Source organism: Entelurus aequoreus, linkage group LG02 (assembly GCF_033978785.1).
Source record: "Entelurus aequoreus isolate RoL-2023_Sb linkage group LG02, RoL_Eaeq_v1.1, whole genome shotgun sequence".
In the NCBI taxonomy this organism is placed as follows: Eukaryota; Metazoa; Chordata; class Actinopteri; order Syngnathiformes; family Syngnathidae; genus Entelurus; species Entelurus aequoreus.
The window spans coordinates 69,065,213-69,082,788 of NC_084732.1; the positions used below are offsets into that span (position 1 = coordinate 69,065,213).

The window sequence follows — 17,576 nt, forward strand, 5'->3', positions numbered from 1 at the left end:
GCTCACCTGCTCCTGTTGCCATCTCTGTCGATCTTCATGGGAATGTGGTTGGATCTTGAGGCCCCTCTGGAGGCCTGGGTTGTTATGATGCACGGAAGGTAGGTTGAGAGACTTGGGTCTGCTGTCATGGCGGTGGTGAGCTGGCGGGTAAGGGGCTGCGTCAGGCTTGGCATTAGTGTATTCACCTGTGGGCGGGTCCTGTGCCAGCTCCTCCGGGCTTTGGTCAGTACAGCTGCTTAGACTTCCCATGCTCATACTCATCTTGATCTCAGCGACGATTTGGTCAATGTCCTCCTCCGCCTCTTCACCTGTTTCCCCCTCTACCACCAACACCTTACGTCCTCGGAATGGAGACGCACATACTGAGTTGCCGTTGTCCTCTGGCGCGTAATAGTCTCCAGTGTAGGCCCTTCCATGAGTCTTGTCGTCATCGTCTTCCTCGTACGCCTCTTCGTTTGGGCAGTACTCCTCACTCTCTGCGTCCTCTTCGTCACCCTGCTGGGTGACATCTTGCATGGTAGGTTGGTGATGGTGGTGACTGTGATGGTTATAGTCCAATATTGGCTCTGGTCGGCCATTGTATATGTGTTCATCAGGGTCTTGCTCCACGACCTCACAGCGTACCTCGCCCTCGCCTTCAGCCCACTCCTCAACTCTGTGCCTATCACTACTAGCCCACTGCTCTTGCTGGCCTGGATCCTCCTCTGTCCACTCCTCTACACCATCCTCATCTCCTTCCCTCCACTCCTCTCTCTCCCCTTCCTCTTCTCCCCTCCATTCTTCCCTGGCTGCACTTTCTTCCTTATCTTTCACCCACTCCTCTTCTCTCACATGTCCCTCTGCCTCACCATTCTCAGCCCATCCTTCGACAGCTTCCTGGCTCTCGGCGTGGCCTTCATTCTGCTGCACACCACCCACATGTTCTTCTTGGCTATGACCGTGGTTACAATCTCCTTGGCTACTGCAGTCCATGCCTTCCATGTAGCTGTCATCCTCGGGGCAGTACCGGATGTAGTAAGTAACACCTTCATCCTCCTCTGCAAGTCCTGGGAGTGGTAATAAACACAAACAGGGATGTTTTGTTATCTGTTGTACCAAATAGAAAGTGGAATCAATAATAACGATGAGATTACAGAATAACGTCCTTGGCGGAGGTTACCCTATTCTCTAAACTAAAACCTTAGTGACCTGAACACACTATTTTTTGCTATATCTTAAAGGGGTACTATGATGAATTCTATCTTTTCTGACTTATAAATATTGTTCCAATGTTGATACACCTGTTAAACAATGCCAAAGAGGAGCTACTCCCCCTCTGTTTCAAAAACACAAAAAAGATCAAGTAATATTTTCATCTAATCTTGGCATGCACCCAATAACATCGACATGTAACGTGCAGTAAAATAAATGCTGCTTTTTTATGCATCTCTGAAAGGATCAGCGAGTGTGCAGACCCCGACTTAAACAAGTTGAAAAACTTATTCGGGTGTTACCATTTAGTGGTCATTTGTACGGAATATGTACTGTACTGTGCAATCTACTAATAAAAGTCTCAATCAATCAATCAATCAATCTAATGTTGTGAGCAGGTGAATCTCATATAATATTTAAGAAGTTTATTTTTAATCAATCAATCAAACTTTATTTATATAGTGCTTTTCATACATAAAAGAAATTCAACGCAAAGTTCTTTACAAATTTAAAAACAATACCCCGGTGACCCATATCCCCCATTATCACATAGCGTACGCACGACACAGATACGAAACACAAACACACACACATACACCATACACACATATGCAACTATAGGGTCACATGATTGCATGGCTGAGTACAGAGGAGACATGTGAGTAAACACTATCACAGGAGCCATCTGCACCAGGAGGTCATCAGACCATGGCCACCAGTGTCTGGGAAAAAAATAGCGGAGACGGTTTCAAAATATATTTTTAAACAGTGCACATTTCCAACAGATACATTATGATACATTTGGAGAGGGTGGGGCGTGGTTCCATTCACAATCTGGGAATGCTGAGAGACTCAAAATAATAAATGTGGCTGTAGAGCAAAATTTACACCAAAGTATATACATATCAAATGTAGATTTGTATCATTATAGGTCCCGTTTTTCTTGGTCTCAAACTGAGCCCTCTCTGCCCACACAGGAGTTTAGTTTGGAACTTGCTTTTTCCTTCCCCTCCTCCTCCTCCTCACCGAATGTTTTACCTTTGTCCCACCTTTACGGGGCGCCACCCTTGTATTCCTGTTCTGTCTACCCTGTATGATGTTGAATGGGTTTGTACTAAAAAATGTATTTCGTTTGATAAGTGCAATGAAAATAAAGTTCTATTCCATTCCTTTAAACACATTCCCATTGACAAAACACATTCTACACTATGACACCGCTGCAGGGTTGCAGAACTGCAAACACTGGCAGCCAAATGAGAACACAATTCCAAGACTGCTGTCACATGTCGGGTTGTCAGATATTGATATTGGATATCGATATCAGCAAAAAACGAGTATAGGATTATGTCTGCTTGTATCTAAAATCTGAGATATAAGCGCTCAAATACAATAAGTCCTTTGGCGTTTACTTGTGCAAAGCTATACAGCTAGCTAACATCTAAAAGACCCCCTAGCACAACCTAGCAGATCATCAACACCACTCCCCGCGAGCGAGCAGAAGAGCGACACGGCGAGGCACCATCGACACCAGACAACATCCTCGTAAGCAGCCGACATCTACCCCGGATCGACGACGACCTCGAACGGTAGAAGACAACACCCACCATCTGGACTGACGACACTGAACAAACCCAGAACCAACGGAAACGTCACCAGAACCAACACGGGGCTAAAGAAGGCACTTATAGCCGAGGAGAGCGAGGACATAACAAACGCACTAGAGTTTCTGACAGCAGAAGTGTCAGGGGTAAAACAACAACAAACCATCCAACAGGTGGAGGAGGTGAAGCTTCTACGCCTCCAAAACGACGAAAAAGAGTGTGAGAACTAACCGACAGGGTAACTGAACTGGAACAGTATTCTGAAGCCAAAACGTTATTGTGACCGGGATCAATGTCAAACCACGACCGCACGCTCGAACGGTGGCAACAAGATGTCAGCTCCATGGAGCGTCAAGTAGCTGCATTTTTCCAGTCAAAAGGAGTGGAAATTAGTTTACAATACAATTTCATCCCTATCAGTATATGTATAAATTATGTTTAAAAAAAGGATTCAATTGCAACGTTAAACATTAAAAATTAACACTAGTACAAAATAACACATGAAATAACAAATTGTAATTTAGTTTAATGTTATTGCCTCAGCTATGGTCCTTTCCATTCCAGTAAATACCTTAATATTATTTTTCTAAAGGCTGGTTAAACTTTTATTAGACGAAAAATCAATGCCTCTATAGGTTGCGCTTTTTTTGTCATTCTTGCCAGTTCCAGGTCCTAAATGGCTGTCAAAAGTGTTCCAACTTGTCAGATTATATTCTTAGCCATCTACTTTTCAGGTGAGAGGCATGATTTATGATCTACCGTATTTTTCGGACTATAAGTCGCAGTTTTTTTCATAGTTTGGCCGGGGGTGCGACTTATACTCAGGAGCGACTTATGTGTGAAATTATTAACACATTACCGTAAAATGTCAATTAATATTATTTAGCTCATTCACGTAAGAGACTAGACATATACGATTTCATCGGATTTAGCGATTAGGAGTGACAGATTGTTTGGTAAACGTATAGCATGTTCTATATGTTATAGTTATTTGAATGACTCTTACCATAATATGTTACGTTAACATACCAGGCACGTTCTCAGTTGGTTATTTATGCGTCATATAACGTACACTTATTCAGCCTGTTGTTCACTATTCTTTATTTATTTTAAATTGCCTTTCAAATGTCTATTCTTGGTGTTGGGTTTTATCAAATAAATTTCCCCAAAAAATGTGACTTATGTATGTTTTTTTTCCTTCTTTATTATGCATTTTCGGCCGGTGCGACTTCTACTCCGGAGCTACTTATACTCCGAAAAATAGGGTACAATAAACTTACAGGGAGCAAGGAAGCGAGGAAGCAGCAGACCATTCGATGATGTAAACATAGGCACACACAGAAGTGATCACGTCGCTGCTATAAATAGTTTGTCTGTGATAGCACTTATAATAAAAATATCACTATCCATCAATCCATTTTCTACCACTTGTCCCTTTCGGGGTCGCGGGGGCTGCTGGAGCCTATCTCACTGAATCGGGCGGAAGGCGGGGTACAGCCTGGACAAGTCGCCACCTCATCGCAGGGCCAACACTGAAAACTTGCTTAATATTCAAGTCACGAAATGTAAATGGAGTATTGTTGGCACTTCTTGAATGGGTATATATCTGAATTTATTTGTGGAATATGCATTAAAAAAATCCATCTATCGTCATGTCTTTCATAATGATTGGGAACAATAGGCAAAATTCCAAAAAGAGTGCAGTTCCCCTTTAAGTTTAGGTGTAGAAACCAATTTATGTTGTGACCCAAAAACAAATATCTTAGTTTTGCATATATTTGAGACTCTTTTGTTTGTTTTTATCCAATCGTAAAACATTTTCAACCCGCAGTATGGCATGGACTTGCAGTATAGTGTACAGTCAAATAATCTGCATACATTGTTATAACGGCACTATTCACAGCAAGTAAGTCATTAGTAAAAATTGAAAACTAACCCAAACAACCTCCTTGAGAAATCGCACACGCCAACATACTATGGTGAGATAAACTACCGTCATAAAAGATCATTTATTTTTTAGAAGAAAGATAGCTCCTCATCAGAGTACGATAGTCGCTGGTTGGCTGAATGCCTAACATTTAAGCTTATCAAGTACAATATCATGATCAATTACGTCAAATGTGGCGCTGAAATCTAACATGACTGCTCCGGCAATTTTTGAGGTGTTAATTGTCCCCAACCAATAGCTTGGTCCGTCCTCTGCGCTGGATGGACGCTTTTCTGCTTGCTCTCGCTTGCTCTCGCTTCTGCTTGCATTTTTTGCTACTATCTGCTGCTATTTTCTTACACAAAGAGCAACAGCTCTTGGATACTTACCAAACCAGTGGGACTATATTTTCTTTTAGATAACAGAGGCATTTTTCAATATTTTTACGACGTCCTCAACACTACGCGAGGAGGCCTACCATTCAAGATAAGCCTGAGCCCGAGCCTGTGCTACAGTGCTAAAGGTAATCAGCATAAGATGCCTCCTTTCTCTACGGAAGATTACCACAAACTGCTAAAGAAGATTTCACTGTTGGAAATAAAAATGAATCGGTTGGAAGTGAATTTAGAAGTGAATGGACAATGTGGCTACAACACCACTCTAGCACTCCTGTCGACTGAAAACACTGGACAGCACCATGCTACAACCCAGCTAACTAGCAACAATGAAGCTACGAAGAAACGGGAGGTCCCTGTAGAGGGTAATAAATCTACCAGTGAAAATCCTCCCTGGAACACACTTGGTGCAAAGCCAAAGAGAAGACCACCTCCCTGCGACAAGGGAGAATGGATATCTGGCAGGACCCAGCGCCCCGATATCTCTGATCTGACCGGCTGGCCTGCGCTACCATCTTCAGCCAGGCATACTGCGTCATCAACTCCACTGCCACGTAGGACACAGCAGCGGACAGCTGAGAAGAGGAGAACTACCAATAAACCTCCCCAGCAAGCAAGTGTCCAACTAAAGAACAGGTTTGCCCCACTGTTGATGGACAATGGATCCCCCTCTGATTGCCTGAATAACCCACCATCACCACGCAGAAGGGTAAGACCTGCTAACTTTACACCACAGAGAAAGCTAACGAGAGCTCCTGAAAATCTGATTGTGGGGGACTTTTCTGTAAAAGATATGAAAAGCAATAATAACACCAAAGTACTCTGCTTTCCGAAGGATATGGTATCTGACATGGAAAAAAGAATCCTGGAAATTGTCGCTGCACACCCAAATGTGAAAAATATCATCCTGCACATTGGTTTTAATGACATTGTAAAACAACAATCAAGAGAGCTGAAAGAGCACTTCAATAAACTCTTTGAAACAGTCAGCGCTGTGAATGCTGACGTTTTTATCAGTGGTCCTCTACCCCCAATCAGGAGAGGAGCTGAGAGATTCAGTAGACTTTACTCGCTGAATGAGTGGCTATCAAGTGCACTTCTTGCTCGTTCAATGCATTTTATTGACAATTTTAGCTTTTTCTGGGACCGCAGGCATCTTTTTAAGGCAGACGGACTTTGCCTGAATAAGATGGGAGTAAAGCTATTCATGAACAACATGTTTCACTTCCTGCATCTTGCATCTATCATCACTGCCAAGGACAAGAGACAAGAGGAGCCACCGAGGAAGGAAGACACAACACAGCCTATCAGGAACGTCGAAGGAGGACCGCCACTGCAAAAGGAGAACGTCGACCATGAGATACACCAGAGCAAAGAGGAGAGGTGTCTATCCTCCTCTACCGCCCCTCCCTCCATTCTGAATGCATGTGAAGATCCCTCCCCCACATCCCCCAAGCCATCCACGTCTCCATCTTTCTCCCTCCCTCAAGTAGACCTTTCTCCCCCCTTCTCCCCCTTGGAGTTCCGGGAGCTACCCCCACTCACGCCCCACCCTACTCAGATTTTTACCCCCCTAGATCATCGCTCACCTCCACCACCCCCTCCACGAAGGCGTGCTCCACAACCCCCCAGCCATACTTCACCTTTCTCACGCCAACCCCTTACACGCCCTCAACGTCCACCTTCAGTAGTTCGTCCCAGCTCTGACGCTGCTCACTCCCCCTCCCCCTTACGGCAAACCCCGCCTCGCCCTGACAGCAGTCCTGAATATTTCTGATACAGAAAAGGGTTCAGCAGTAGACCACATTATCAGCTGGGCCCAAGGTTGCCTACATCAAATCATGGCACCTTCTACATCCCTGTTGTGACTACCAAGAGAGTAAACATTGGGAAACTTAGCCACCCTGCTAACCTAAACAATCTCATTCCTATTATCTCCAAATCAAAGCCAACATCGAAGCCTGTCAATAACACCATCAGGATGGGTCTGCTCAATGTCCGGTCTCTGAATAGCAAATCATTTTTAGTCAATGATTTTATTAGCACTTCTAAACTTGACTTTATGTTTTTAACTGAAACATGGCTGGAACAAAATAATAGTGCAAGCATTCTGATCGAGACAGCACCCCCCAACTATAACTTCATTGATATATGTAGATCGGGGAAAAGAGGTGGAGGGGTTGCTGCTATATTTAAAAACATGTTTCAGGGGAAACAGATGTCACTCGGTGAGTTTACATCATTTGAATACCTATGTGCTGTGTTGAAATGCTCTCCCAAAATTCTCTTGTTAATTATCTACAGGCCACCTAAATATTCTGCAAATTTTTTTGATGATTTTACTGAACTATTGTCTAGCATCTCCACTGACTTTGACTGCCTGGTTATAACTGGTGATTTTAATTTTCATATTGACGATTTAAATGACAAGGGCGCAAAATAACTTTTTACTATTTTAGACACATTTGAACTGTCTCAACATGTGAAAGAGGCTACACATTATAAGGGACACACCCTGGACCTGATTATCACAAAAGGTCTCAATGTTTCTGATGTTCTTGTGATTGATCCTTCATTGTCTGATCATTTCTGTGTTTTCTTTAATATTTCTGTAATTCCGGACACACAAACAGAATCAAAGAATGTCAAAAAGCGGTACATAAATGAACATGCTAATGTCCTCTTTAAAAACGCCATCTCCTCACTACCACCTCTAAACCCATGTCATGCTGATGATCTTGTAAGCAACTTTAATTCCAAAATTGTGAATATCATAGATATCATTGCACCTGTTACAGTTAAAACGATTTCTGGCAAGCAAAAGGCACCCTGGAGAAAATCTGCTGCTGTAACAGCCCAGAGAAGAGAGTGCAGGAAGGCTGAACGAATCTGGCGGAATACAAAACTTCATATTCACCATGACATCTATAAAGAGAGCCTCCAGGCCTACAATTTAGTCTTAAAAAGTGCTAGAGAAACATTCTTCTCCAATATCATAAACAGCAACACAAATAAGGCCAAAACCCTATTCACAATCGTTGACAGACTGACTAAACCCCCAACACAAATACCAGCCGAACTCCATTCCACGCAGAAATGCAATGACTTTGCATTCTTTTATACTGATAAAATTGAAGGCATCAGACGCACCATCAATATCTCAAGTAAAAAAGTTGGATCACCACCCCATTTAGGCAAAAGTAACACAGCAATGATGGCAAGCTTTAATGCCATAGACTCTAAAACTCTAGTGGAAACGGTGACAGCTCTAAAGTCATCCACCTGCTGCCTTGATGTTTTACCTACCAACTTCTTTAAGAATGTTTTTGACTGCCTATCAACAGACATCTTGCAAATAGTTAATAATTCTATTAAATCGGGCAATTTCCCGAAGGCTTTCAAAACTGCAGTCATTAAACCTCTTCTAAAAAAGCAGAGCCTAGATGCCTCTGTTATCAACAACTACAGACCAATTTCAAATCTACCATTCATAAGTAAAATAATTGAGAAAGTTGTCCTCCAACAACTAAATCACTTCTTGGCTTCTACTGGCTGCCACAACAACTTCCAGTCAGGATTTCGACCTCTTCATAGCACAGAGACGGCCCTTCTTAAAGTTATAAATGACATCCGTCTAAACACAGACTCTGGCAAAACTTCAGTATTAATGCTTTTGGACCTCAGTGCTGCATTTGACACTGTCGACCACTCAATACTTTTGGACAGGTTGGAAAACTGGGTGGGGATCTCAGGCACAGTTTTAAGCTGGTTCAAGTCATATCTACAAGATAGGAACTATTTTGTTTCCATTGGTGACTTTGTATCAGAACCAACCAACGTAACGTGTGGAGTCCCCCAAGGTTCAATCTTGGGGCCGACTTTATTTAACATCTATATGCTCCCACTAGGACAAATCATGCAAAATAATAACATTGACCATCATTGCTATGCCGATGACACCCAAATCTATGTAGCGCTATCACCAAATGACTATCGCCCCATAGATCTTCTGTGCCAGTGCATTGAGCAAGTCAAACACTGGATGTGCCAAAATTTCCTACAACTAAATGAAGATAAAACTGAGATAATTGTTTTTGGTGCTAAAAAAGAAAGGTTTAAAGTCATCCAACACCTTCAATCACTGTCCCTGAAAACCTCAAATAAAGCCAGAAATCTTGGGGTTATTTTAGATTCTGATTTACATTTCGACAGTCACATCAAATCAGTAACAAAATCGGCCTACTATCACCTCAAAAATGTAAAAAGACTTAGAGGGCTCATGTCAGCTCAAGACTTAGAAAAACTTGTACATGCCTTTATTACCAGTAGGCTAGACTATTGTAATGGTCTCCTTGCAGGTCTTCCCAAAAAAACTGTCAGGCAGCTACAGCTTGTTCAGAACGCTGCTGCTAGAGTTCTAACAAAGACCAAAAAATGTGAGCACATTACACCAATTCTTAAATCCTTACATTGGCTCCCTGTACATCAGAGAATAGATTTCAAAATCCTCCTGCTCACATATAAATCACTACATGGTCTAGGGCCCAAGTATATCACTGATATGCTCCCACTATATACGCCCTCTAGATCACTAAGATCTTCTGAGACCAATCTGTTAGCGGTTCCAAGAGTAAACTCAAATCAAGGGAGAGCATCATTCAGTCACTATGCAACACATAGCTGGAATAAACTTCCTGAAGATGTCAGACTCTCCCCAACTCTCACTACTTTTAAAACTAGACTGAAGACTTTTATGTTCACCTTAGCTTTCAGCTAAATCTTTTAATCTTTTAACTTTTAACGTCTGCACTGTTTTTATTTTTATTGTCTGCATTTTAATTTTGCTTTTATTTTCTTTCATTTCACTTTGTTGTCTGTGAAGCACTTTGAGTCTGCCTTGTGTATGAAAAGCGCTATACAAATAAAGTTGCCTTGCCTTGCCTTGCCAACCAATCATCAGTCATTTTAATAAGAGCTGTAGCAGTTGAGTGACCCTTTCTGTATTTGCTAGTCAGACTATTATGACTAAAATAATCCTGGACCTGGACATGAATAATGCTATCTATAACTTTGCGGAGTATGGGAAGAATACTTATAGGTCGACTATTTGGACCACAGACAGGTAACTTATTGTCTTTAAGAAGTGGAATGATTTTTCCCTCTTTCCTCAATGTAGGAAATACCTCACGCAGCAGACATCTATTAAATATATGACATAATGAAGAAGAAATGTAATCAGCAGCGATGTTTAACACCTTACTATCAAGTTTGTCTGTACAGGCACATTAATATTTAATATGTTTACCAGGTCACAATGATTGTAATCTGTGCCACATAGATTATGTTTTAAATGGTTCACCTTATTGATAAAAAAAACAAATGTTGAAATAGTAAGCAATGTCCTGGGGCTTTGTAAGAAAAATACAGTCGGATTCCACAAATGAGGCACATGCATTTTTCTTTCTTCCCATGATTTCATTCAATGTATTCCCAAGTTTTTTACTATTGTGTTTAACACTATTTATTCTCTGCTGATAATAGAGTTTATTCATCCTTGTATTTAATTTGGTTACTTGATTTCTTATCTTACAGCATTTTAATTTGTCTTCCAATAAGCCTGATTTTACTGCAGCCAATTTGGCATCATCTCTCTGTCTCATTAAATTATTTAGAGGTAAAGCAATCCATAAAGCTCTTTTAGTTTTAGCAGTGAAGCTTTTCATAGGTGCGTATCTATCAACAATTTCCATAAAAAATATTCATAAAAGTATTGAGCGAGACCTCTGGATCATCACTACTGTACACAACAATCCAGTGAACATTTTTAACATCCCCCGAAAAATAATAATTATCAAATCTATTATACAACCTTCTATAAACAATCCTGTCCCTTGCTTTAGGAATGTTAGCCTTTCTTGTGAACACAACTATATTGTGGTCACTGAAACCTACTGATGCAGATAATGTATTAGAACACAGCTCAGGGACATTGGTATATATGTGGTCAATACATGTAGAGGAAGTGTGACCAGCTTGATTAGTGAAAACTGGTGGGTAAGGACACAATTTGAGAAACATTACATGCACTAGAGTGATTTTTTTTTTCTGGGACAGTTACTGGCAAGCCAGTCCATGTTAATGTCACCAAGCAGATGCATTTCAATGTTCAAATCAGATGCTCCGTCCATCATCCCACACGGTTGAGTGAGATAACCAGCATGAGCATCACGAGGTCTGTAGCAACAGTCAATCACAATAGGTTTCAGGTGGGGTAAGTATACCTGAACCTACATCATCCAACATGAGATCAGAACGTAATTTAGCAGGAAGGTGACTTTGTACAAAAATGGCAACACCCCCCCACCATGCAAATTCCTGGAGAAACTATTAAGCAATAACTCAGAGTTCTGAACAAATGAGTCTACGTGTGTCTCAGACACAGCCAATATAAGAATGGAGTTATCAAGCACAATGCTTTTCAGTTCATGTAACTTGTACCTTGTACGACAGATGTTCACATGAGCAATTACTAGGCCTTTTGATGGAAAATTAAAGTGGCTCGATGTCATTAACAAATACTTTGTGAATCATTGCATGTTCTAAAGTTACCATAGACCAGTGGTTCTTAACCTTGTTGGAGGTACCGAACCCCACCAGTTTCATATGCGCATTCACCGAACCCTTCTTTAGTGAAAAATAAAATGTTTTTTTTCTTTCAAATCCAATACAAATGTATATGGTTTTTTTTTACTGGTGCAGAAAATGAACCGTGCATGAACATCACCTTGTTCAAAGAACAAAACCAAGACAGAGCATGAACTCAGAACAAATTACACACCTGCAAATCAGTGTGACTTCTGCTGTTGCCTTTGAGAGACCAGTTTAGATATGCGTGGCTTTACCTTGGCAAGTGCCACTCTCATGTCATTTTTACAGCAAGGTCTGTTCCTTTTCTTCGTTTTTATGTCCAGCACCCTCGAAAAGGATTGCTCGCAAAGACTGGGGGTAGCCATAATTCGCCGATAGGGAGAAGTTTTTATTTACACGATAAGTCGGGTGTGTTTTGACCTCCGCGGCGGAGGCTCCGCCGAACCCCTGAGGCCGACTCACCAAACCCCTACGGTTCGATCGAACCCAGGTTAAGAACCACTGCCATAGACTAAGAAACCTATGCATAAAATTATTTCCTATTTTTGAACTGTGTTACCTCCATTTCTTTGTGGCTGAGATGGTGGGTGAGAGATAAGTTTGTCCTAGCGAAGATAGGCTATGTGCCCCTGGCAGCAGTTCCTTCCGTTTCTTCCGCACAGCATCTGGAAAGTCCTCATTTAGATAGATGTTGGTTCCTTTCAGGTGTTTAGCCATCTGCAGTACAGCCTCGCTGTCCTTAAACCTAAGGAATTTGACCACAATTGGGCGTGGTCTGGTGTTGGTGTCCTTGGGTTTCCCAGTCCGATGCACCCGCTCCAGACAGATGCTACTCAGGTCAAGATGCAGCTTCTCTTGAATCATCTGTCTCACTTTTTCTTCAGAGTCTGACCATTTTTCATTGGGAGACTCTGGAATGCCATCCACCACAATGTTGTTTTGTCTGAGTAAGCTCTCAAGATAGTCTGATTTAGACTCTGTCGTCAATAAAACTTCAGACAGTTTCAGTAGACTCACAGTCAGAGGAGAGCTTTTTACAGGACAATTTAATTTCATCCACCCCCTTTTTAGGGAACTGGATTAATTCATGTACTTCCTTTATGAGTTCATCCACTGGCTGGTTTGCAGTATTGATGATGATTTGTGTGAAGTTTTTATAACAGGTTTCGTGTTGCTGCATTAATTCTGTGTGGTGCATTCTTTGCTGTTCAAGCAACCTGCTGTATAGAGACCATATCTTTGTTGGCGTTGGTGTTGATGTAGCGCTGGTCATGAGGCATTGTGGTTTGATTGCTCCTTGGGCTGGTTGTACCTGGCTAGCCTGGTGGCTGCTGACCTAGAATTGCGGGCTCAGTTGCTGCACTCAAGTGCATATGCAATTAACTGGTGGACCTATGTGTTAGCAGGCCTCTGCTGGTCAGGTGGTGGCAGGCTCATGCTAGGGCCCAGGCTAAGCCCAGCTTGCATGAGCTTGAGTTTAATCCACTTTCAGTCCTAAAATCCAGTTAGTCTACAAGTTATACATTTCAAGTTAAATAAAAAATTTCCTAACCACCGGTAAAACTTTGAATACAAAAAATACACAGGATTTCAGAGATATTCGATAGATCCACACAAACTACTGTTGCTGGGTCTCCCTGCCTGACTGCCTGCCTGTGGGTTTTCTATATTACTGACATTAAGGCCTGCCATTCACTCCAAAGACAAAACAGATGGAGCCACACCAGCGATAATCATAAGGTTTGCTAACCGATAAAACAAAACCGCACTATTAAGGCAAGGGAGAAAGTTAAAAAGGACGTGTATATAAATGAACATTTGACAAAAACAAATGCTGACATGGCCTGGAAGGCACACAACTTAAAAAAAAACCAAGGCAAAATTCACCAAACATGGACAAAAAACTGCAAGATATTTATTACATTAAACGGAACACCAGAGACACCAAAAGTGATATTTGTCAGGGAAAATTAAAGAGCTGGATAAATATCAATAATAACAAACAAAAACGACCCAAACATGACACACAGAGGAAACATTCAATCAAACAAAGAACTAAAAACCTTTTGCTGCATAGATCTTAAGTCTGAAATTAGATAACGAAAGAGATACTGACACACACTTTTTTCTCCCACATGAACAATAACTGTCTATATTATACAAATGGTCAGTATAACACCAACATACCACCCGATACCAAATTGTCAATCATTCATCTGAATTGCAGAACTATGTATGCCAATTACAATGATATAAAGACTTTTTTGGAACAATTCAACAAACCTTTAAGTGAAAATGAGAACCATGGATCAGTAATGAAAAATGCATATATTTTGAACTGGAAGGATATGAACTATATTACATTAACAGAATCAACAAGAATGGTACCAATTTATGTGAAGAAGGACTTGAATTACAAAGTGGTGAACAAAATGTCATTTGCTATTGATAACATTGTAGAATGTATAACTAATGAATTATGTAATGAAAGTAGCAAAACTGTATCAATCACCTGTATATATAGAACACCTAGGTCAAGCATTGAAAGGTTTGTGGACCGAATTAAAGGCCTACTGAAACCCACTACTACCGACCACGCAGTCTGAAAGTTTATATATCAATGATGAAATCTTAACATTGCAACACATGCCAATACGGCCTGGTTAACTTATAAAGTGCAATTTTGAATTTCCCGGGAAATATCCGGCTGAAAACGTCTCGGTATGATGACGTTTGCGTGTGACGTCACGGATTGTAGCAGACATTTTGGAACAGCACGGTGGCCAGCTTAAGTCGTCTGTTTTCATCGCAAAATTCCACAGTATTCTGGACATCTGTGTTGGTGAATCTTTTGCAATTTGTTTAATGAACAATGGAGACAGCAAAGAAGAAAGCTGTAGGTGGGATCGGTGTATAAGCGGCTGGCTACAGCAACACGACCAGGAGGACTTTGAGTTGGATAGCAGACACGCTATCCGACGCTAGCCGCCGACCGCACCGATGATCGTGGTGAAGTCCTCCGTCGCGCCGTCGATCGCTGGAACGCAGGTGAGCACGGGTGGTGATGAGCAGATGAGGGCTGGCGTAGGTGGAGAGCTAATGTTTTTAGCATAGGTCTGTCGAGGTCCCGTAGCTAAGTTAACTTCAATGGCGTCGTTAGCAACAGCATTGCTAGGCTTCGCCAGGCGGGACAGCATTAACCGTGTGGTTACAGGTCCAGGGTTTGGTTCGGTGTTTCCTGATAGTAGAAGTAATAATAGTATTGTTGATCTTCTGTCTATCCCTCCAGTCAGGGGCATGTTTCTTCTGTTTCTAACCGCAGTTAAGCACAATGCTATTACGTTAGCTCCGTAGCTAAAGTGTTTCGCTGATGTATTGTCGTGGAGACAAAAGTCACTGGGAATGTCCATTTCGCGTTCTCGACTCTCATTTTCAAGCGGATATAGTATCTGAAGTGGTTTAAAATACAAATCCGTGATCCACAATAGAAAAAGGAGAAAGTGTGGAATCCTATGAGCCCTTGTACCTAAGTTACGGTCAGAGCGAAAAAAAAAATACATCCTGGCGTCCTGCACTGCACTCTAATCCTTCACTCTCACTTTCCTCATCCACGAATCTTTCATCCTCGCTCAAATTAATGGGGTAATCGTCGCTTTCTCGGTCCGAATCGCTCTCCCTGCTGGTGGGAATGATTGTAAACAATGTGCAGATGTGAGGCGCTCCACAACCTGTGACGTCACGCTACTTCCGGTACAGGCAAGGCTTTTTTATCAGCGACCAAAAGTTGCGAACTTTACCTTCGATGTTCTCTACTAAATCCTTTCAGCAAAAATATGGCAATATCGCGAAATGATCAAGTATGACACATAGAATGGACCTGCTATCCTCGTTTGAATAAGAACATTTCATTTCAGTAGGCTTTTAAAGGAGCCATTGTAAGAATTGCATGTCAAGTCATCATTACATGGCCCTGATATGTCAAAAGGCATTAATAAATCGTGTTCTTTTCGAATACCTATATAACTGATAATAGTAGTTCAGCCGGGATATGGTCATTTCAAAATTAGATTTACAGCGCCGAAATCTTGCTATTGTTTTCACTTCGATGTCCCGCCCTCCACCGTTTTAACCAATTAGAAAGTCCAGGAGGACTTTCTAATTGGTTCAGGTTGCCAGTTACGCACCGCCATCTTCGTCTAGCTACTGCCACTGGTAAAGTTACTAAACATGTCAGACCTTAGTAAATCTAAAAGGCCTTGTTACAATTCTCAACTTATTCATGACAAAGCCAGGAATAAAACAAGGATTTGTATCGGATGCCTTTGAACCTAACCCTAACCCTAACCCTAACCCTCTAACTTGCTAATTTCCTCCTTGATAGATAAGTAAGGCATCTATGTTTTCGTATTACTTGTAATAAATGGAAATGGACATTTTGTATGTAAACTATATTGTACAATACAGTCTATGATCTTGTCTAACAAAGCTAGTATGTTTCTGCAATGATACGCTTAGCATGTTAGCCTGGTCAATGGGAGCATACATACGGGGGAAATATATGCCCGTTAGCCTGTATGTCGATGTGTAATCGAACTGACAGGGCAGAATATATTTTTGACAAATAAAACCGATGTGGATATAAGCAGTGTCAGTGCCTATTTCGTTCTCAATATGCTGATACGCTGAGGAAATGTGTTCCAGCATTAGCACGGCTGTCATGGGAATGTGAAACGTATGGAGACAGCCAAATCACATGATGAAATAATTCCTCATTTGTGTTTGCATATTGTGGACTACATGTACCAAGTTATATGGCAATCTGAAACGTTTGAAACAGTAGCCTATAGGCATAACTTGGTAAAATGTCTCCTCTTTAGTTTTGGGGCATCACATGGACAAAAAGATAAGACCTTCTGGAGGGAAGTTCTGTGGTCAGATGAAACAAAAATTGAGCGGTTTGGCCACAATACCCAGCAATATGTTTGGAGGAGAAAAGGTGAGGCTTTTAATCCCAGGAAGCATGGTGGTGGTAGTATTATGCTCTGGGCCTGTTTTGCTGCCAGTGGAACTGGTGCTTTAAATGGGACAATGAAAAAGGAGGATCACCTCCAAATTCTTCAGGACAACCTAAAATCATCAGCCCGGAGGTTGGGTCTTGGGTGCAGTTGGGTGTTCCAACAGGACAATGACCCCAAACACACGTCAAAAGTTGTAAAGGAATGGCTAAATCAGGCTAGAATTAAGGTTTTAGAATGGCCTTCCCAAAGTCCTGACTTAAACGTGTGGACAATGCTGCAGAAACAAGTCCATGTCAGAAAACCAACAAATTTAGCTGAAGTGCACCAATTTTGTCACGAGCAGTGGTCAAATATTCAACCAGGACCTTGCCAGAAGCTTGTGGATGGCTACCAAAAGCGCCTTATTGCAGTGAAACTTTCCAAGGGACATGTAAGCAAATATTAACATTGCTGTATGTATACTTTTGACCCAACAGATTTGGTCACATTTTCAGTAGACCCATAATAAATACATAAAAGAACCAAACTTCATGAATGTTTTTTGTGACCAACAAGTATGTGCTCCAATCACTCTATCACAAAAAAATAAGAGTTGTAGAAATGATTGGAAACTGAGGACAGCCAAGACATTATGTTCTTTACAAGTGTATGTAAACTTTTGACCACAACTGTATGTTCTTGTAAGTGGTAAAGGTGTAGGATTACATACGCTTTGCTTTTTCCTACTCCTTTTTGGGCATTTTGTAACGAGAATTTGTAAAATATGTGATGTATTATATTGAAACTGAACACATGG

General features: G+C 41.4%; 1 protein-coding gene across 3 annotated transcripts in view; it reads right to left on the reverse strand.

Moving 5' to 3' along the window:
* LOC133638567 (amyloid-beta A4 precursor protein-binding family A member 2-like) overlaps positions 1–17,576 on the reverse strand; it is a 172,725-nt gene that overhangs the window by 54,491 nt on the left and 100,658 nt on the right. For all 3 annotated transcript variants that reach the window (XM_062031328.1, XM_062031335.1, XM_062031344.1), the window contains one exon: positions 7–1,046. In XM_062031328.1, coding sequence (XP_061887312.1) covers positions 7–1,046 — 1,040 coding nt within the window. The remainder of the gene's footprint in view (positions 1–6; positions 1,047–17,576) is intronic.